The 18,001-nt window shown below is 34.3% G+C and overlaps 1 protein-coding gene across 1 annotated transcript in view; it reads left to right on the forward strand.

Moving 5' to 3' along the window:
• eEF2 (eukaryotic translation elongation factor 2) overlaps positions 1-18,001 on the forward strand; it is an 86,097-nt gene that overhangs the window by 12,223 nt on the left and 55,873 nt on the right. The window contains exons 2-4 of the mRNA XM_090373964.1: positions 9,468-9,682; positions 13,527-13,720; positions 17,357-17,565. Coding sequence (XP_090230090.1) covers positions 9,468-9,682; positions 13,527-13,720; positions 17,357-17,565 — 618 coding nt within the window. The remainder of the gene's footprint in view (positions 1-9,467; positions 9,683-13,526; positions 13,721-17,356; positions 17,566-18,001) is intronic.

Consider the following 18,001-nt stretch of genomic DNA (forward strand, 5'->3'; position numbering starts at 1 on the left):
CAAATAAGTTAGGTTATTTCGTAACTAAGATAGTTACATGCCATACAGTGACATTTTGTAACTTTTTTTTTCCCCAATAAATGGCAAGCATGTTCTTTATTTTACCTGTTCAAATTTCTTTTCAGTATGAGCCTTAGAACTTGCTCCAGAGTGCTCTACATAGGGATACTTTAATTTTAACAACCCTGTATATTCAGCTGTAGTGCCTTTGTTTTTCTGCTCTTTTGGCAAATCTGCAAACTCCAGAGGTATTGCTGTTGGTGCTGGCTGGTCCTTGCATTACTGGAGACATGTATTACTGGAGTTGGAATCTGGTGGAAAGAGGAAGGAAGAATATGAAAAGAGCAGCAGAAGGCCGAATGAGGAGAAAGGGATGTATTCAGTGGGGAAGTGGTAGCCCTCTCCCTATTTTGATTTATGTTGGATATATTTCAGAGAATCTTGACAGCTTCAGTGGAGCCTCTTTTTTTCTTTTTTTTTTTTTCTCTGACAGTTTCTCTACTGCTAGAATGTTGAGCTTTCAGATTGAAGCTGGCTTTTGGAGATGCTGTAGAATGCCACATCACTGGAAGTTGAATCTTGAACCAGACCTTAACTCCTTTCCCACTTTTAAAAATCAACTTAAACTGTAGTGTACGTAAAGAATTAAAATGAATGGTTTTTTTTATTATTATTAATCATGTGTGGAATTGTTTTTAAAAAGTGGTTTCAAATTTGACTGCCAGGGGTGGGAAGTGATTGGTAGAAAAATAACAAGGCATAAATTTATTTATGAAATCAGATGGGGCCTTGTTCTTCAGACTTTATTTTTGATTGAACAATTATTACCTCCTGGTGGATTGTGTCCTTCAAATCTGAAAGAGTTGAAAGGCAATTTCTGGAAGCAGTGTTTTGGATATCCCTGCAACCAAAAGTTAGGTCAGGTGAACTTGCAGGCCAGGGATATGGAAAATTAAATGCTAGCTGATAATTTTCTCTTCTGTGAAAGTTCCTTCTAGCCTTTTCATATTGTCAATGTGGAGCATAGCACCATCCTGCCTGAGAATTATGCTTCCATGTTAATTGCATTCATTGATCACTGATAATTTTGGTCTGCAATAGGTTGAGATGTGCTCTTAATTGTGCCATTGATTAAATTAATTTCCATTTATGCTAGAAGAGTTTATAAACTTCACTGTAACTGTTTGTTGTAGCTGATATATCAGTGGACTGCACTTTTGGTGATGACATATGGGCTTGATCTCACAAATTTGTGCCCACATACATATCCCTATTTGAAACTTGTTAATGTTTTCAAGGGGAAAAAAGGAACCAAAAATAGTGCATTGAGTGGTGTGATTCCTTCCCATGCACATGAGAATTTTCTCTTGCCCAAATTGAGTTGTCTATCAGAGAGCCATTAAGACAACTTCAATTGCCCATGGGATGTAAGATAACCACTTTCGATTCTGCACACACAGCCTTGTCAATCAGTCATACAATGGATGAAATTATGATAGCTTTGAGTCTTCTGGTTCCATTCAATGCATATTTTGATTTTATGGGAAATGATTTGAGGCTTACCTTTAATTCCTTACATACAGTGCTCCAGGAGTGGGCAGAAAAAAATAACACAAAGGTCGGTTTTTCAGCAGTCTTCATTGTTGTTCAGATCTGTCCACCATTATCTTCCAACAGTCAATCAGATAGGAAGGCATTGCAAAAGCATTTTATTTTACATTATTTTTAAATTGAAAAATTGCAAACATTGCTTATCTCATTTAATTTTTTAAATTAATTAAAGTAATTTTTTAATTACTAATTTCTAATTTTAATTAGAATAAAATAAGTTAGTGTTTTTGGGATTTCCAGGAGGTCAAGGCATTTTTATATCTTTGATACTCTGAGGGCTGCAGTGAAGTTTAATTAAAGGTTCTTTATATTTAGCCATAATTTTACAATAAACTTGACTGGACCTTGTCAGTTAAGTCAGTGGGCTCCAAACTTTTTTGGTTACGCACCCTTATTTTACTTAAATGATTAGCACGCACCCTGGAATAAAAAAATTAAATATATGTTTATAAAATCACAATTTTAAAATATTGCAAATAAAAAAATACAAAAATTAAATTGAAGTACAAATGATATGGAATAGTTAATGTAAAAAGTGTAGTAAATGTAATGTAATACAAAGTACCATTTGTTTTATTTATAAATAATTGCATTATTTTTAGGTATGCATTATATTTAGAATCACAATTTGAAAATATCACAATGTAATTCGATGCAGAAATACCAAACGAAATTGAAATTAAAGTACAAAGTGGTATAAATCAAACCAACAGCATTTTTTAGTGGGAATAAATGTGCTTGAATATTTTTTCATTATTGCTGTGTATCTTGGTGTACCTTGTTTGGGTAGCTGTGTACCTTGGGACACAGCTACCCAACGATCCAGTTCCAAGTTAAGTTTGTTTTAATAATAGTCATTGCAGAGAAAGTTGCCTCACAGATAGATACGTTGATCCAAATGGAAGGATTGCTCTCTCTGTTTACCAAATCACCCCATGGATCATCTCGTGCACCCCACTTTGGAGACCACTGAGCTAAGTTAAGGGTGTTAAGCTTTTTGTTTTTGACTGTGATGAGCAAATATTTGAATTTTTTTAAGGGAAGGGAGATAAGCCTGTTGGATGCCTGAAGCTTACCCCCTTCTAGACATCCAATGCACTGTGTCCCTCCCCAAGTACTGGAAGCCAGTAGCAGTTTACAAGGTCACCTGCCAGTGCATCTGGACTTAGCTAATCCAATAGGACAGGTAGCTCCCTAACTACTGAGATCTGCAGACCCCTGTTTGGGTAATGCTGCAATAGAAAATTGAAAGCCTTCCCAAAGGAGCATCTTTCCTCCCACATGTGTGGTGTCATATTTAAGATCAAGTCTGCCCTACCATGGAATTATTATCCCCTCATCTGCACCAGTGTCCTCAAAATATCTCAAGCTCCCCTAAGCTGACTGCCCTCTCCAAGCAGAAGAGGGCAGTCAGATTAATTGACCTCTCACCACCTCATAGATAATTTTGTGCTGTCTTTCCTATATACTTCCATGGGTGCTGTTCTTCTGAATTGGCATCTATAATTCCTCCCACTCTGTTCCAAATCAGTCTGAATGTGTGCAACAACCAGTCAGTGTCTATTCACTGTCCAGCTCCAAACTCACATAACCAACTTTTCCTCTTCCTTCTGTTTTCTGGAACAACCTTTCTTCACATATTTCCAGAAAATTATAAACTACAGAAGTTCAAGTCTGATGTCAACAAGTATCTTTGCCCTTCTCAACCTATAGCCCATATGCTGTACTGAGCACTATAGGCTCTAATACTTTTTTGTGATTGGGTTTACGAAAATAATTTGTTGCTTTGGAAGTGTGTAGTTGAGACAATTGTTGCCAAAGATTTTTTTCTTGTTGTCCATGTGATGTTCAATAAACGGTATTATAAAGTATACCATATTAAAATTACTTGTGGTTTTTTCAACAATATCGAGCATTAAATGTAGTGTAACAGTGCACCTGTTTGTGCAACTCTTGATACCCATCTGGTTGTGCAATATTAAGCATGCATTTTCAGTTCTGCTCACTTACAAATAATTCCCTCCTGTTATTGTGTACAGTCTGTGTACACATTGACTGGAGGGAATTATTGTGCAAGTGATCAGCAGAACTTGGAAATGCATGCTTAACATTGCACAGCCAAACTGGTGTCAGGAGTTGCACAACTCCTGACACCAGTTACACTCCAGTAAATATGTACACAGAAGATTCTTACCTTTATGTATTCTTTCCGGTGACTGTTCCAATTTATTTTTAATCTGGTGATAAAGTTAGTCCACAAATATTTTCTAATGTTTTGGCCTAGTTATTAACTTGGCTAGAACCTGTGTGGACAGAGTGAATATCAGGTGTATTGTGGGAATAACTTTATGGAATTACATTATAATTATAATAAACAATGAAATAGCGAGGTGCTTAGTATTGAGTTCCAATCTATCTCCACTAACAGCCCAAGGAGAGCATTGCCCGTTAATCTGGCAGTGGTTGCACTGGACCGAACAGGTTATTCACAAGAAAACAATTTGCACTTTTTTCTTTTTTTGTTTTGTTGGTTGAAGATTAATGACTAAAACTTTCTCTACTTCCCTAGGTTTCATGAAAGACAAAAGCAGCATTTCCAACTTAATTTTCATAGATGCAGCTCTGATTTTGATTGCATCAATTTCCATTCTTCATTTTCTAGAAGTGACAACATAAAACTGTATGGATTAAGTCTTTGCCATTTAGCTCAGGAAATGCACCAATCATGCTCTCTAAATAAAACAATTCTTAGCATTGGGAGGAATGTTTCAGGAATTTACCAGAAAATTAGTTGAAACAATGATTGAAAAAACATGCAAGAATGAACCTTTAATTATTTTTATGAAAAATGTCAGGTTATATATATATATATATAAACCTGAGAGATAAGATTTCCCCCTTAAATTCATTCTCTGATTGCTGTATAATTCCTGTCAAGATGATCCTGTATTACTTAATTATTTTCCTGCCAAAAGTAGTAGTTTACAGATCTCTAAATTATTAATTTTGCCTTTTGTGTTCCCCTTTGTATATAGGGGAGATAGATGCTTGTAAATCTTCAATTTGTAGGCATTCTCTTAATCAGAGGATGCTGTCATAATTATGGCTGAAGCTTTTTTGTCTACTTTTGTTACTTCTTCAGTGTGTTGTGTGTGTATATATATATATATATATATAGTCTGTCCTCGTATAGCACGATAGTTGCGTTCCTAGAAATCCTCGTGCAATATAAACAACAGGCCCTATGGGAAAAGTAGGGTTATGTGCCGACCACCCAAGATTGAACACACATTTGGAACCAAAACATTACCAAACACAATAAATAATCGGGTAATTTTAATCGTTATAAAATACTTGCGTATTTTTTAACGATTAAAATACGTAATAAAAATAATATTATATTATAATAAAGTATTTTTAGTATTTTTTAATACTAAAAAAGTATTTTTTACGAATAAAATACGTATTTTATTCGTAAAAAATTATTATATTAAATAAAATAGTCGTAATAAAATACTTACGTATTTTATAATACGTAAGTATAAATTATAATACGTAAGTCGTAATAAAATATTGCTAATGCTTTTGCTTCTATCGTAAGCAAACTTGCTTTTTGTTTGATTTTCTATCCAAAGAGATGACAGCCATTCCATCTCTTCCAATTCTTTGTGTCTTAATCTAATGGATTTTAATTACACTTTCAGTTTCCGCTATGAAAGTTGTTTTTATTTTCTCTGCATTCTTTGTAATTCTCGGCGTTGCGTCATTTAGATCTGTAGCACGTGCAATATCACATGGTCTTTCATTTCGCTCAAAGCGTTTCACAATTTCATATTTTTTCACTATTGACAGAGGCGGACTGGCCATAAGCCTTACGGGGGAAACCACGGTGGGCCGGAGGCCGGTGTGATTTTGGCCATAAACCGTAGTATGAGGCCACTATAAATTTTCCCGGGTAAGAATTTTTGACCCAGTCCGCCTCTGTTTATCGATATTGCTTTTTCTTTTTTTCTCTCTGAATCTGCAGTGTCTTAGCCAGGACGCTTCCTTTTCACACCTTTTAAGTATTTTACTAATTTTTAGGGAATAAAGCACAATTACAAAACGAGGAGGCACGCTTGATTCACATAAACAAAGCTGCGCGCGTGTAGCAACTGAATAAACAACACCGTAAAGGCCGAGATACACTATTAACACCTCACATTTTACTAAAGCACAGGTTGAGATTCAGTTGCGGGTACAGCCAATGAGAATGAAGAGAATGAAGGCAGACGGCTCCACCCAGTGGGCGGAGTCAATTACGTCCTCAAGATCACAACTGACACCGGTGCCACGAAGTGCGTGGCACGCGATATTGATATCACGTTTTGATGTCACGTGGTTGCGGTTTAATCATCGTAATTAATCACGTGGTTTAATCATCGTTATTAAAAAGAAAAAATTAAAAAAAAAAATAATACTTAAACGGCTAAATAATCCCGGGGGTGTGGGGGCTGGAGCCCCCACATTGACGGGGGTCTGGGGGCAGAGCCCCCAGAAAAAAAAAATTAAATTTAATTTGAAATGTCGGCTGATGAAAGTGACGTGGCCACTTTCCTCCTCTTCTGAGCCTTCTAATTGGCTGATTAGTAATTCCTAATTCCCCCCATTTCTGTGGTTCCTCGTGATTTTATTTCTAGTTCAGCCACGTTGGGTGCAGCTGTGATTTGTAGTTCAGCCACGTTGGGTGCAGCTGTGATTTGTAGTGCTGCCACGTTGAGTGCAGGTGTGAATTCCTTTGTTTTAGGTATGTATTAGGTATGTTTTAGGTATGTTTTTTGAAAGCTGTTTCTGTGTTATACAAGCCTGCCACTCAGGATTGAAAGAAGCATTTTCACCGATCAGGTGAGTGGTTTTCTTTGTTTTTTTAGCTTTTCTGATGATGTGCATCCCAAATTTTCATTGTTAATGCTGGTGAAATCGGATAGTAAACAACCTTTTTTTTAAAAAAAATCATCATAACCATTTCTGTTGTTCACGTGCATCCGCAATTCTCGTTGTTAATTAATGCTCGCGAAATACTCTTTTTTGCAATTCCCTGGCGAATTTTACGTTGTGCTGTATTACCTGCGGTCGAGAAAACGGTTAGTTTTCTGAAATTCAAATGTCACGTGACATTTCGCGAACTCGTAGAAACGTGTATTTTTGTATGTGGATTTTTCTGATTTTCGCTTTTATCCTTTGTTTTCAGCTTTCACTTTCGTTGCTGTGCCACGTGCCATCTGCGTGTCACTTCGCCTCCGCCGGGCGAGGAGAGGAGGGGGAACGCAGTGAGTGGGTGGAGTCAAAACCCGTCAATCACTGCTTTTCCCCTTCCTTTCCTCGTCGCCATTTTGGTTGGCCGTACCCTATATTGAATCTTTACCGTGGAATCTGTTATAAACTGGTAGTAAACTCCATCTAATTGCATTTGCGATTATATCGATAGCTGGAATTGTGTTAGTTTTTACGTTATTATGGTGAAATGTGTTTCCCCTTCACTGATATAAAACACATAAATACATTTTCAGAATCTTCTTCGTTCCTATCGTGTTGCGTTCAGTTGGGGTGATTCCGCATTCGACTGCCATTTCTTGTAAACAAAAGGCGAATCGTGTATAAGCGAATTCGGTTCGTGTTGTTATTATTATTATTAATGGCATTATGGTACAAGGAAGCCTGAGGCTTATGCTGCACCAGCCAAAAAAAAAAAAAAAAAAAAAATCCCAAGTTACCCCCTGAGAGGGAAGTAGAAAGGAATCACCAAGAAAGAGAAGAATGATGATATCCAGCTCAGGACCCTGGGTTTGCCAAGCCGTTCCCCTATTTATAAATCGTGTATGATCGAATTCGTGTAATGCAAACACGTGGTATACGAGGACCGACTGTATATAGATAGATAGATTCTGCCGAACACAGGTGATTTATTTACTTTTAGCCTCGACAATCTTGTAGCTCCCAGTTATAATTTATCTAATTCTGGCTATCCTTTGATTTAAATTTAAAACCTCTTTGTATGTGAATGAAAATTATTCAATCTCTTATTGAACGGATTTACAGTATAAATTGGTATATACTGTGTTTTAGCCAAATTTAGAGATAAGATATGTTGATTTGTTTCTGACATAATATATAGATATTAGAAGTTTATCAAAGTAGAACTAAAATCTATATTAGTGTTCCACAGTCCAAGACCTGTATGCTGAATTTTGCAAAGACAAGTGACATAATTTATGCAGAAAATTGGACCAGTGTGCAATTAAGCAACAACTGACACCATAATACTTAATTACCAACCTTCCAGTATTCCTGAATGAAGATTAAGTTCTTTTTGTGAAATGTTTACTTTTCTGTAGATTAATAAAATTTGAAACTTTCAGTATGGGCAAAAAATGCCCCTCTTACCATTTCATCAATTGTGGAATTTTTTAAGGTTTAAGCTGTTTATTGTTTGTTTGTGTTTTTTTTTTTTTTTTTTTTTTTTTTGGGCCTAAACTTTTTAAATTTGGCGTTAAAATTGGACTTTTTGTCATTTTTGTTTTACTATATTTTTTTAAATTTAAATGTTTCCCAAAACAGTAAAATTCACATTTCAACATGTGTTAATTAATTGATACACTACGCTATTATATCATGTGATAGATTAAATAATTTATTATCAAAATTATAAGATTTTAAAGGAATTGAACTGCCTCAGTGCCAAATGCTTACACAATTTATGGCTGTGTTTTGGGAACTCAATGTTTCCTGTCTTCAGGCCTGTTAATTTGATTTGGGCATGGAGTCTCTTGGTCAGGTTGGGGAATACTTTTCACCCCTTTAATGGGTCTGATCTGGAATCCTGGTTTGTGGACTTTGATATTTAAGAAGGATGGAAGAACTTCTGAATTGTTGGGGTTGAGTCTGTCATAGAGGTCTTGGTCACCCTTCGAACTTGTTGTGAAGTCTTCATCTATAAACACCATTGGTGTCTTCTGAAAGACACTAATGGTGTTATGAAACAGCTGGATGTGGTTTTTGCTCTTCAATACCTACATTTGGCTGTCTAGAACAGCATCTATATGAGTGTAGTTATCACCTGTCCACAACTATTCTCTTGTTGGTTTTTTTTTTTTTTTGCTTCAAATAAAATCTGTTTACATTCATTTCAGAAGTACCTCTAACATTTTTAGACAAAACTGAAGATGTTGAATTGATTTCTAATCAGTTGTTGGGTAAAATTTGAATTTAGAGATTATAATTTAAATGTAATATCCTTTACCCAATTTTAAAATTAAATTAAATTTTCAGCTAAATATGACAAATGTTAACACAAAGCAGAAGTAACAAAGTTTAAAATGAGTGATTGACCAATTCCTTCCCCCCCACACCTTTTTAAAATGAGACATCCTGTATGTGTTTGGGAATGAAATTCTCTGGAGAACTTTGTCAACCAATTTTCCCAAAATGAAGAAGCAGTCTTGTTATTAGTTCCAAACACTCCCCTTATCCAGCAACTAATTTTTTTTTCTACTTGGAAAAGGGCAGGTGTATGGACAAATAAGTGTATCTCTACACCAATGGTATTCTATAATTTAGTTCACTATTAACCATGATTTTTATGAAAGAGCAAAATTTGGTTATAATTTGACTCATGAAATTTATATGCCAGAGCAATTAGTACTTAATGTGTAAGTTTAAACCCCAGAGTTGATTTTAAAGTTATTAAAAATTATATTTTTCATTACATTATGAAATACTTAGGTCATGTGTTTTGAAATTTTTCATGTAAAATTAAAATTTCAGTTATGAATTAAATTCATATCTTGTCTCTTCATGATATAATTGTATTTTTTTAGGTGAACTTCACGGTAGATGAGATTCGGGATCTTATGAATAAGACTCGGAATATCCGCAACATGTCTGTAATTGCACATGTGGACCATGGGAAGTCAACACTTACAGATTCATTAGTATCCAAAGGAGGTATTATTGCTGCAGCTAAGGCTGGAGAAGTACGGTATACAGATACACGAAAGGATGAACAAGAAAGATGCATTACAATCAAATCAACGTATGTATGTTTTGATTCTCTTTCTAAAAAAAAAAAAAAAAAATTCAGTGATTGCACCATCCAACACTTAATTTAACCAGTTTTAGTGCCTGTTTTAAATTTTATTTTATTTATTTATTTTTTTTCCTTCCATTAATTTAGTAGCCATTGGTGTATTTGATTGTGAACTGTTATAATTTACAGGTTGGTTCAAATATTTCTGCATTAAAGGAGTGTTTTAGGCTTGATAGTGAGAGTGTATATATGGAGAGGAGCATTTTGCAAGAAATGCTTGATTGGAAAGCAGTGTACAGGTGGCATTGATTGACCCTTATACACTTGGTGCTTTCCCTGATAACCATTTTTCTGGCTGGTTTTGGAAAGCATTATGCATTTGTAGTATTCTGGTTCACTGTTTCAATGACAAATTCATAACAAACAGTTCCCTATAAGGCAAAAAGTGCAATAAGTACAATGTTTTAAATTTTCACTGAGTATTTCTTTTTCTCTGACCTTGAGGAAAATGGGGGTCTTCCATTAAGAAAACTGGGCCTTTTTCTGGGTCATAGCCATATGGCCATTATTTGTTACCCAGTAATGGTGAAAGATACAAAGTGCAACTCGGCAACTTTGTTGAAGAGTGAAGACCTGAAAAGCACAAACTTGGTTGAGGTGTATTTTATTCCCAAATCTTGTGTTAAAATTGATTGACATGTCCCATAATAAATACTTTTTTTTTTTTTTTTTTTTTGATTTGGTAGTTGTTGGCGCATCGGCTTCTGTGGCCATATTGCACCTCCCAAGGTTTTTTTTGCAGTACTTTGATCCAAGCCCGAGGCGGGAATCGAACCCGCGACCTTTGGGTTGCCGGGCAGGTACTTTACCCACTCGGCTAGCCTGGTCGGCTATAATAAATACCATTTTCATCAACAACTTTATTTAGTTAATGTTGAATATTCCTGATCAGATTATAAACATGAGTGGTTGAATCTGGTTTTTGAAATTGGACAGTCTGGGTGAAGGTCATCTTTGTTGGTCAAGCAGACCTTCTTTAAACTTTGTCAGCCATTGATAAGTTTTCAAATGGCACCTGGTATGTTCTCCAAAAACTGTTTTTAACATTTCACAAATTCAAATTTTCCCTAATTTGATGCAAATTCACCGGTCAGTAAAATTGCTCATTTGAAAAGGTGAAAAAACACCTAACACCTATTCAGCATGTGCTAATTCAGATTTTCTGCACATAAGTGAGTGATGCAGGGATTATTTATTCAAGATTAGTTCAATGAACACAAGTTCAGCAAATTGCAGTGCCTAGGCACCTGTGAGGAGATCTGATTGAGGTGTATAAGGCCTTGAATGGGTTTTTGCAAACTCAATGCTGAGATTCTCCATCTTGCTCAGATTATGCACCCTCAGGTGCATTAATTCAGATTGAGGAAAGAGTTGTAGAATAATGTGCAGATATTCTAAATCATTGATATGCCTGAAACCCAACACTTGTTTTTGCGAGAGTCAAAATCAATATTTTGACTTTATCTTGCAATTGTGGTGACATAATTTTCCCAAAATTCAGTCTCACCTTATATTGGAATTTTTCACAATTCCTTTCAACTGAAGCAGAAATATGAAAAAATTTTGCTCCCCCATCCTTTAACCTAGTAGCAGTCACACCCATTTGTGTATGTAGAAGGGTCTCTACATACACAAAACCTTTGTTTTGTGTATGTAGAGACCCTTCATTTTTTTTAAAATGAGAAAACAAAAGTTAGTGAAAATATTAACACTAAACTATAACAGTTGTGTTTTTTTATGTTCAGAGAACCATTAGGAGCACAATTTCAAACTTGTGCCTGTGTTTTGTCAGACAAAATAAAGGCATAATGTTGATAATCAAAACATCAGTAATAATAACTGAGAAACAAACACTTTGTACAATAATTAAGCATACAACCCATGATCATTTTACACTGTGTAAGTAACATGTTGCTTATGTCTTGTTTGCAAGATTCTGAAAATGAAACTAACACATTGAAGCAAATGTCAAAATAAGTAAAAATCACATGGGACCTGACCGATTCTTTGCATTTTTAATTCCAGGTAAATTTGGAATTCCCACTTCCAAAATATCTTGAATAAAAGTTTGCCTATATTCAGGAAGGCAGAAGAAATTGATTTTAATTAATGTTTAATGCTCAACATATATTGAAGGTTACTTTTTTTTCTGAAATGCTTTCAGAAAGTTTCAAATGATCAGCTGTGAGTCAATATCTAAATGCTAAAACTTCTGTAACTTTAAGTAGTGTACTGTTTATTGCATATGCTCTGACCAGTGGCATAGCTACCCTTTTTTGGCCCCAGAGGCAAAGAACATTTTCGGGCCCCTACTTAATGAAAATTTCAAAAATATGAACATGAGAAGATTAAAAAAAATTGAAACCATTAATGGTTCTGCCTCTGTAGACACTAATAAATATAATGAATACATTTTTGAAGGTATAAATGATGTATTAAAAAATAAATACCAAATTTATATCAAACCCTATTATTTATTATTGTAAAACAAAACCCAATAACTTTAATTTCAGATCAAGATCAATAGAAATACATACAAAATGATCAGTGAAAAAATTTACTGTGTATGTATAACTAGGTAGTAAGCAATCTTTATTCACATTAACAAAAATTCAAGCCTTAAGTAAATGAATAATATCTATAAATAATATTTGAATTAAAATATGCATGAACATAAAAGCTCAGTAACAATAATAAATATATACAGAAATGTAAATACAGCAGACTCTCTCGATTTACCGGGATCGGATTAACCAGGACACTTCGTGACTCCAAATTTAAAAAAAAAAAATCAACCAGAAATCATAAAATTCAAGTAATAACTAGAATAGATTAGATATAAACAGATATTTTGCAAGTTGTAAATAAGCGACAAGTGGCATTATAAATCATTATTGGGAGATTAATTATTATCTTGCAACCCCTGCTGTCTTCACACCTGCCGCTCAAAAAAAAAAAGACCAAAAATTTAGTTTGTTTTAGTGTCTTGTTGGTTGTTGTGTTCCGTTGCACCGCAAAAAGACATTTTGTTTTGTTATTTATGTCAGGGATGTCAATTTTTTTATAGTAAATATTTTTTTTTTTTTTGTTTAGAAATCATGAAAACGATCGGTAAATGCAAAAGTTTTGAATAACAGTGCATCCATTAAATCTCTAATGAACCATTATAATGTGGTGACCAAACCATATGCAACATTGTAAAAAATAAAGGGAAGCTATTAGATTTAAAATCAACATCGCAAAAAATAAAGGGAAGCATCGTATAGTAAATGGTTAGTTTATCTATCGCCATATTTTTTACGTAGGTTGCTGAACGTGCATATTTTTTACGTAGGTAAGTTGATCTTGGCTTATTGTGTTCTTTATATATGTTTTAATTTCGAAAATCATAAGTTGGTCTTGCCAAGCACCCACCACCACTGCACTCTTAAACCAAATGTGGAGTTTAGCTGTCTTTTGTTCACCCAAGGAATACACCAAAGCCCAAAGGTGATCTCATGTCGCAGACCAAGGTGATACATGAAGTTTCACTAGGCGATAAGACTTACCCTTTAAAATACCTTTCCTATTTGTTTTCCACGCACAAACACGTAACTAAGGAGATCACAAATTAATGTGAAAACAATTAAATAAAATTAGCCAAAGATGCCTGGCCCATAAAGGGCCTGGAGGCAGTTGCCTTGCTTGCCTACATGGTAGCTATGCCACTGGCTTTGTCCAAGAAAACTTAACCTAGTTTGTAGAGCATAAGTATAATTTTCCTAATATTTTGCATTCTACTTTCCTTTAGGGCAGTGTCTTTGTATTTTCAACTCCAAGAAAAGGATCTGATTTTTATTAAAGATGAAAATCAAAGAGAAAAGGGTATTGATGGATTTTTAATCAACTTAATTGATTCACCAGGCCACGTTGATTTTTCTTCTGAAGTGACAGCAGCTTTAAGAGTTACTGATGGTGCCTTGGTTGTAGTTGATTGTGTTAGTGGTAAGTTCTTTATACCTAGGAAACATACATATAAGTTTATGGTGTGTGGTCTGAATAAAATTGTCTGTGAAGATTAATCTGTAAAGCTATTAGCTGATCTATCAGCATGTTTGATTTCACTGTTACTGTCTCCAAACACCAAAAGTATGCTAGTCATATCCACAAACACAAAAGTATCTATAATTTAACTTTAAAAGAAAAAAGAAAGGAACATTGATACATTTGGAAATATTGATCTTTGTGTATCTGTGGACCCTACAGTGTATGTATACTGCCGAAAAACAAGGAATTAAACATGTAAAAGACTTATTTTTAGACATAGTTATGTGGGGACTTTGGATTTGCTAATTATTGTAATGTATTTTGTTCAGAGAGAATTTCTTTGGATTGTTTTATTGTTGACATTTCTGGAGACAAATCTGTTGGAGTTGTTTAGGAGTGTCTAGTTGGAATGGTAAAGGAAATCTGAAACATTTGTACATAAATTAGCCACTGAACTGCAGCTTTAATTTTGGCTTTTATAAAGGGAAATCCTGCAGGATTTTAAGTTTCACAGACAAGTCAGTCATGATGCATTTAATATCCATGCATTAATGAAATGCATAAGTATAGTGCAAAAGCATCAATAATACATAGCCAAATCTGAATTAACAGAATGTTAGTAAAATGGCATCGTTTTAAGTTATATCTCATTGTGAATACTTTATAGTCTAAACACATCATACACCATCAGGCATCTCTCATTGTGGAGTTATACTTCATAACTGGTTTGCCATCATTGCATCACTCGGGTACCTACCCACCATCGAAGAAGGGCCAAATAGCCCTGAAACAGTGCTGTCTGGGTGGTGGTATCTATTTGAGAATAAGTAACATCAGGTGAAGCGTTACTTATTCGAAGTAGTAAAATATCATGGCAACTTGTGAAGGGTATTCTTAATATGAGAACTTAAAACGATGCCGTTTTGCTAACATTCTGTTAATTCAAATTTGGCTGTATTATTGATGCTTTTGCACTATACTTATACATAGTCTAGACTTTTCCACAGCTTGAGGCTTCAGCCCTAAATGCTTTATAGTGAAATGCATATTTAAAGTAATTTCTCTTACAGGCAATGTACTGGATTAAACAGCCAAAAGTTTTAAAAAAAAAATTGTAAATTTAGGAAAACAACCACATTTTCAAAACGAAGAAAATTTAATTTGTGTAAACTGGGTTTTTTGTGTGCCTTGAAAAATTCAATGCTTGTCAATGTCTTGATCAATCTGGGTTATGACTTTTGATTGAGTGACATGCTCACTATTTCAGACAGAACTAATCAGTGCCCATAAGTTTTGAGTGGTTCATCTTTGGTTGAAAGGTGTTATAGGTGGAAAAAAATAAATGAATGGATGTGGATTTTCTGCAAAATCTGCTAAAAGACCTCAGGTAGCAGTATATAGTGATTAGATGTTAAAGTGAGTGTGATTATTAATATTGAATAACTGTAGTCACCAAATCAAAAAGTGAATGGAAAGGTTAAAATTAATCTAGTTATCTCTAATAAGATGGAGAGCAATGGCAAAACAAATAGCCACATGATGCTAGAATTTGCTCTTCTGTCAAAACAAATATAAATATAATGCAATTCAGTTGTAAATACAGTGGTCAACAAAGTTCTGCTGATAACTTAAAAGAAAACCAATCTTAACCTTTCATCTAATTAATGATCACCAGTGTATCCACTGGGTGGTATCTTGGCATATTTTACTCATATTTGGGCATTTGGTAGGAAAGTTTGAAAAGATTTGAGCAGGTGTTCCCAACATTTCTAAGGCTTCCATTTTTTTTTTTTTTTTTTTTTTTTTTGCAGTTGGTTAGCCATTTTTCTCTGACTGTATACTGCAGGTGATGGCAGATCTGATTGGGATGTTAGGTGATGATGGCTCTGTCGTCCAAATTCTCATTAGGATGAGAATTTGGATGACAGAATCTGGTTTTCCCCAAGGATGTCTTCTGTCTTCTTTCACCTACTCCTTTCCTTGCGTATTTTAATTATCTTCTGTTGACTGGAAATCCTGTCCATTGACAACTGTTGGTGATAGTACACTTAGTGTTACCTTTGTATCAGGAAAAACCATTAGAAAATGTGAAAGTTCAGTTGTGTATTACCTGAACTTCATGTTTTTATTTTGCTGATATAAACATTGCTGAAACAGAATACTATTTTAGAATAGAAAACTTACCTAGTCATTTGTTAATTTGGTATCATATATAAAACCAACAATTTTTAATATAAAATCAATGTCAACAACTAATTGAAAATAGTGAAGCAATCTATTATGATTATTTTTTAAAATTGTTTCTTTTATAAAATTAAATGGATGAAATGTGTGGTGCTGGTACACAATCTGTAAAGATGTTGACTGCAGTTGGCATCTTTGTGCATTCCGATGTAGCATTCTGATTCAGTAGTTCCAACTAAGAATCCATTTCTCTTTTAATGAATGGTAAAAAGTTCACAAAGTATGATTGAAGAGGCAACTCAGTTCCAGACCACTTCATCTGATAGATGACAAAAACAAACTGTTTTGTGGCTGTCACTTAAACCTGCATTGCATCTTGATAAGTGATTGAAAATGACATGGTTTTGTTTCATTTAAGGGCACTAAGAAGGATTTAACTCAAAAATATCTTGCCTTCAATCCATATGTAGTACTCAAGTTCTGTTTGTTGTAACCATAAAATAGAAAAGCAAGTAAATTTTTAAAATCATTTTTATTTTGAATCTGGGCATGCATTTTGTAGCATATCAGTTTTATTAAAAAAGTAAATAAAAAAAATGAGTAACTGATTTCAGTATATTAGAAAATAAACCTAATTGAACATAGGTGTAAACATCAGTAGAAAGAATATAGGAAGGGACAATTCATAATTGAATTATCTGTTATGAGAACTCATTACATCTGGTTCAAACAAATTAGTTATCATTTCTGTACATTTTTCATTCAAAGCAAGATACGATTTTGTTAGAGTTGAAATATGGTGTGTACAGTTATTCTTTGTGCCCTTTCCCATTTCTGTCTTAAATAACATCAACATGGTTGCACTCCAAATTGATTTTCTTTTGAGTAATCTTAAAACTATTGAAATGCTTGAAGCTTTTGTTTATTGTAATTAGAAATCTGACCATGTGTGCACATCCATTAATGCAAAGTTTCCAGTTTTGAACTGCTTTTTGTCAATTAGTATGGCAGTAGGTATATTTTATTCAGCATGTTGCATCTTTATTGACCTTGATGGTTGGTTGACTTAGAGGTCCAAGGCACTGTTAATACATTAACTTAGGTACAATGTTTTCCGAACAGTGTGACAGCCATCTATTATCATCAGTGAAATACATGAAATTGTGTGCCAGTGGTTCTTGTTAATGTTATCCAATAACAAGATACAAATAACTTAATGAAATATGCAATGACATTTTTAGTGAAAATTATTTGATTAAAATTGTGTGTATTGGGATAAACTCAGTATATTTGGTTGAATAAATGATAAAGATTTTTGTTTATTCATAAATTCAATCAAGTATCCATTCAAATTGATATACCACAGGGACTTTCTTGGATTAACTGAAATTGCAACTTAATCATTAACAGGTGTTTGTGTGCAAACAGAAACAGTGCTCCGGCAAGCAATTGCAGAACGTATAAAGCCAGTGCTCTTCATGAACAAGATGGATTTGGCTCTTCTTACACTACAGCTTGAACAAGAAGATTTGTTTCAAACATTCCGAAGAATTATAGAGGACACTAATGTAATTATTGCAACTTATTGTGATGAAACAGGTCCAATGGGAGATATTAAGGTATTTTCTTCTTTATAATATATTTTTTTCCTTTATAATAATTCAAGTAATTAAATATCCTTTTTGTAATGACCAGATAAATTGCAATGTTATAATTACAATTGTGATTACCATATATTCTAATTACCATATGATTTAAGAATAAATTTAAGGCAAAAACTAGGCAATTTTTGCCTTAAATTTATTATTAATCATATACAGTGGATTGCGGTTAATCAGGGCAGCCATTTATTTGGGGCAAATCTTAGAAAACAGAAACCAGTTGAAAATTGCCAGGGTTTACTTCACTTAATTGAGACAGCATGCCATTTAATCGGGGCAGGAGACTGCAGCACTGGAGATTACCCTACCATTGTCTCCGATGGTACCATGTGGTTCGGTCGAAATTCTGGAGGTCACGGCCATAAAACAATTAGCAGTCACCTGTTTATTGGGC

This window comes from Mastigoproctus giganteus, chromosome 5 (assembly GCF_048544385.1).
Source record: "Mastigoproctus giganteus isolate SK-2022 chromosome 5, ASM4854438v1, whole genome shotgun sequence".
NCBI lineage: Eukaryota > Metazoa > Arthropoda > Arachnida > Uropygi > Thelyphonidae > Mastigoproctus > Mastigoproctus giganteus.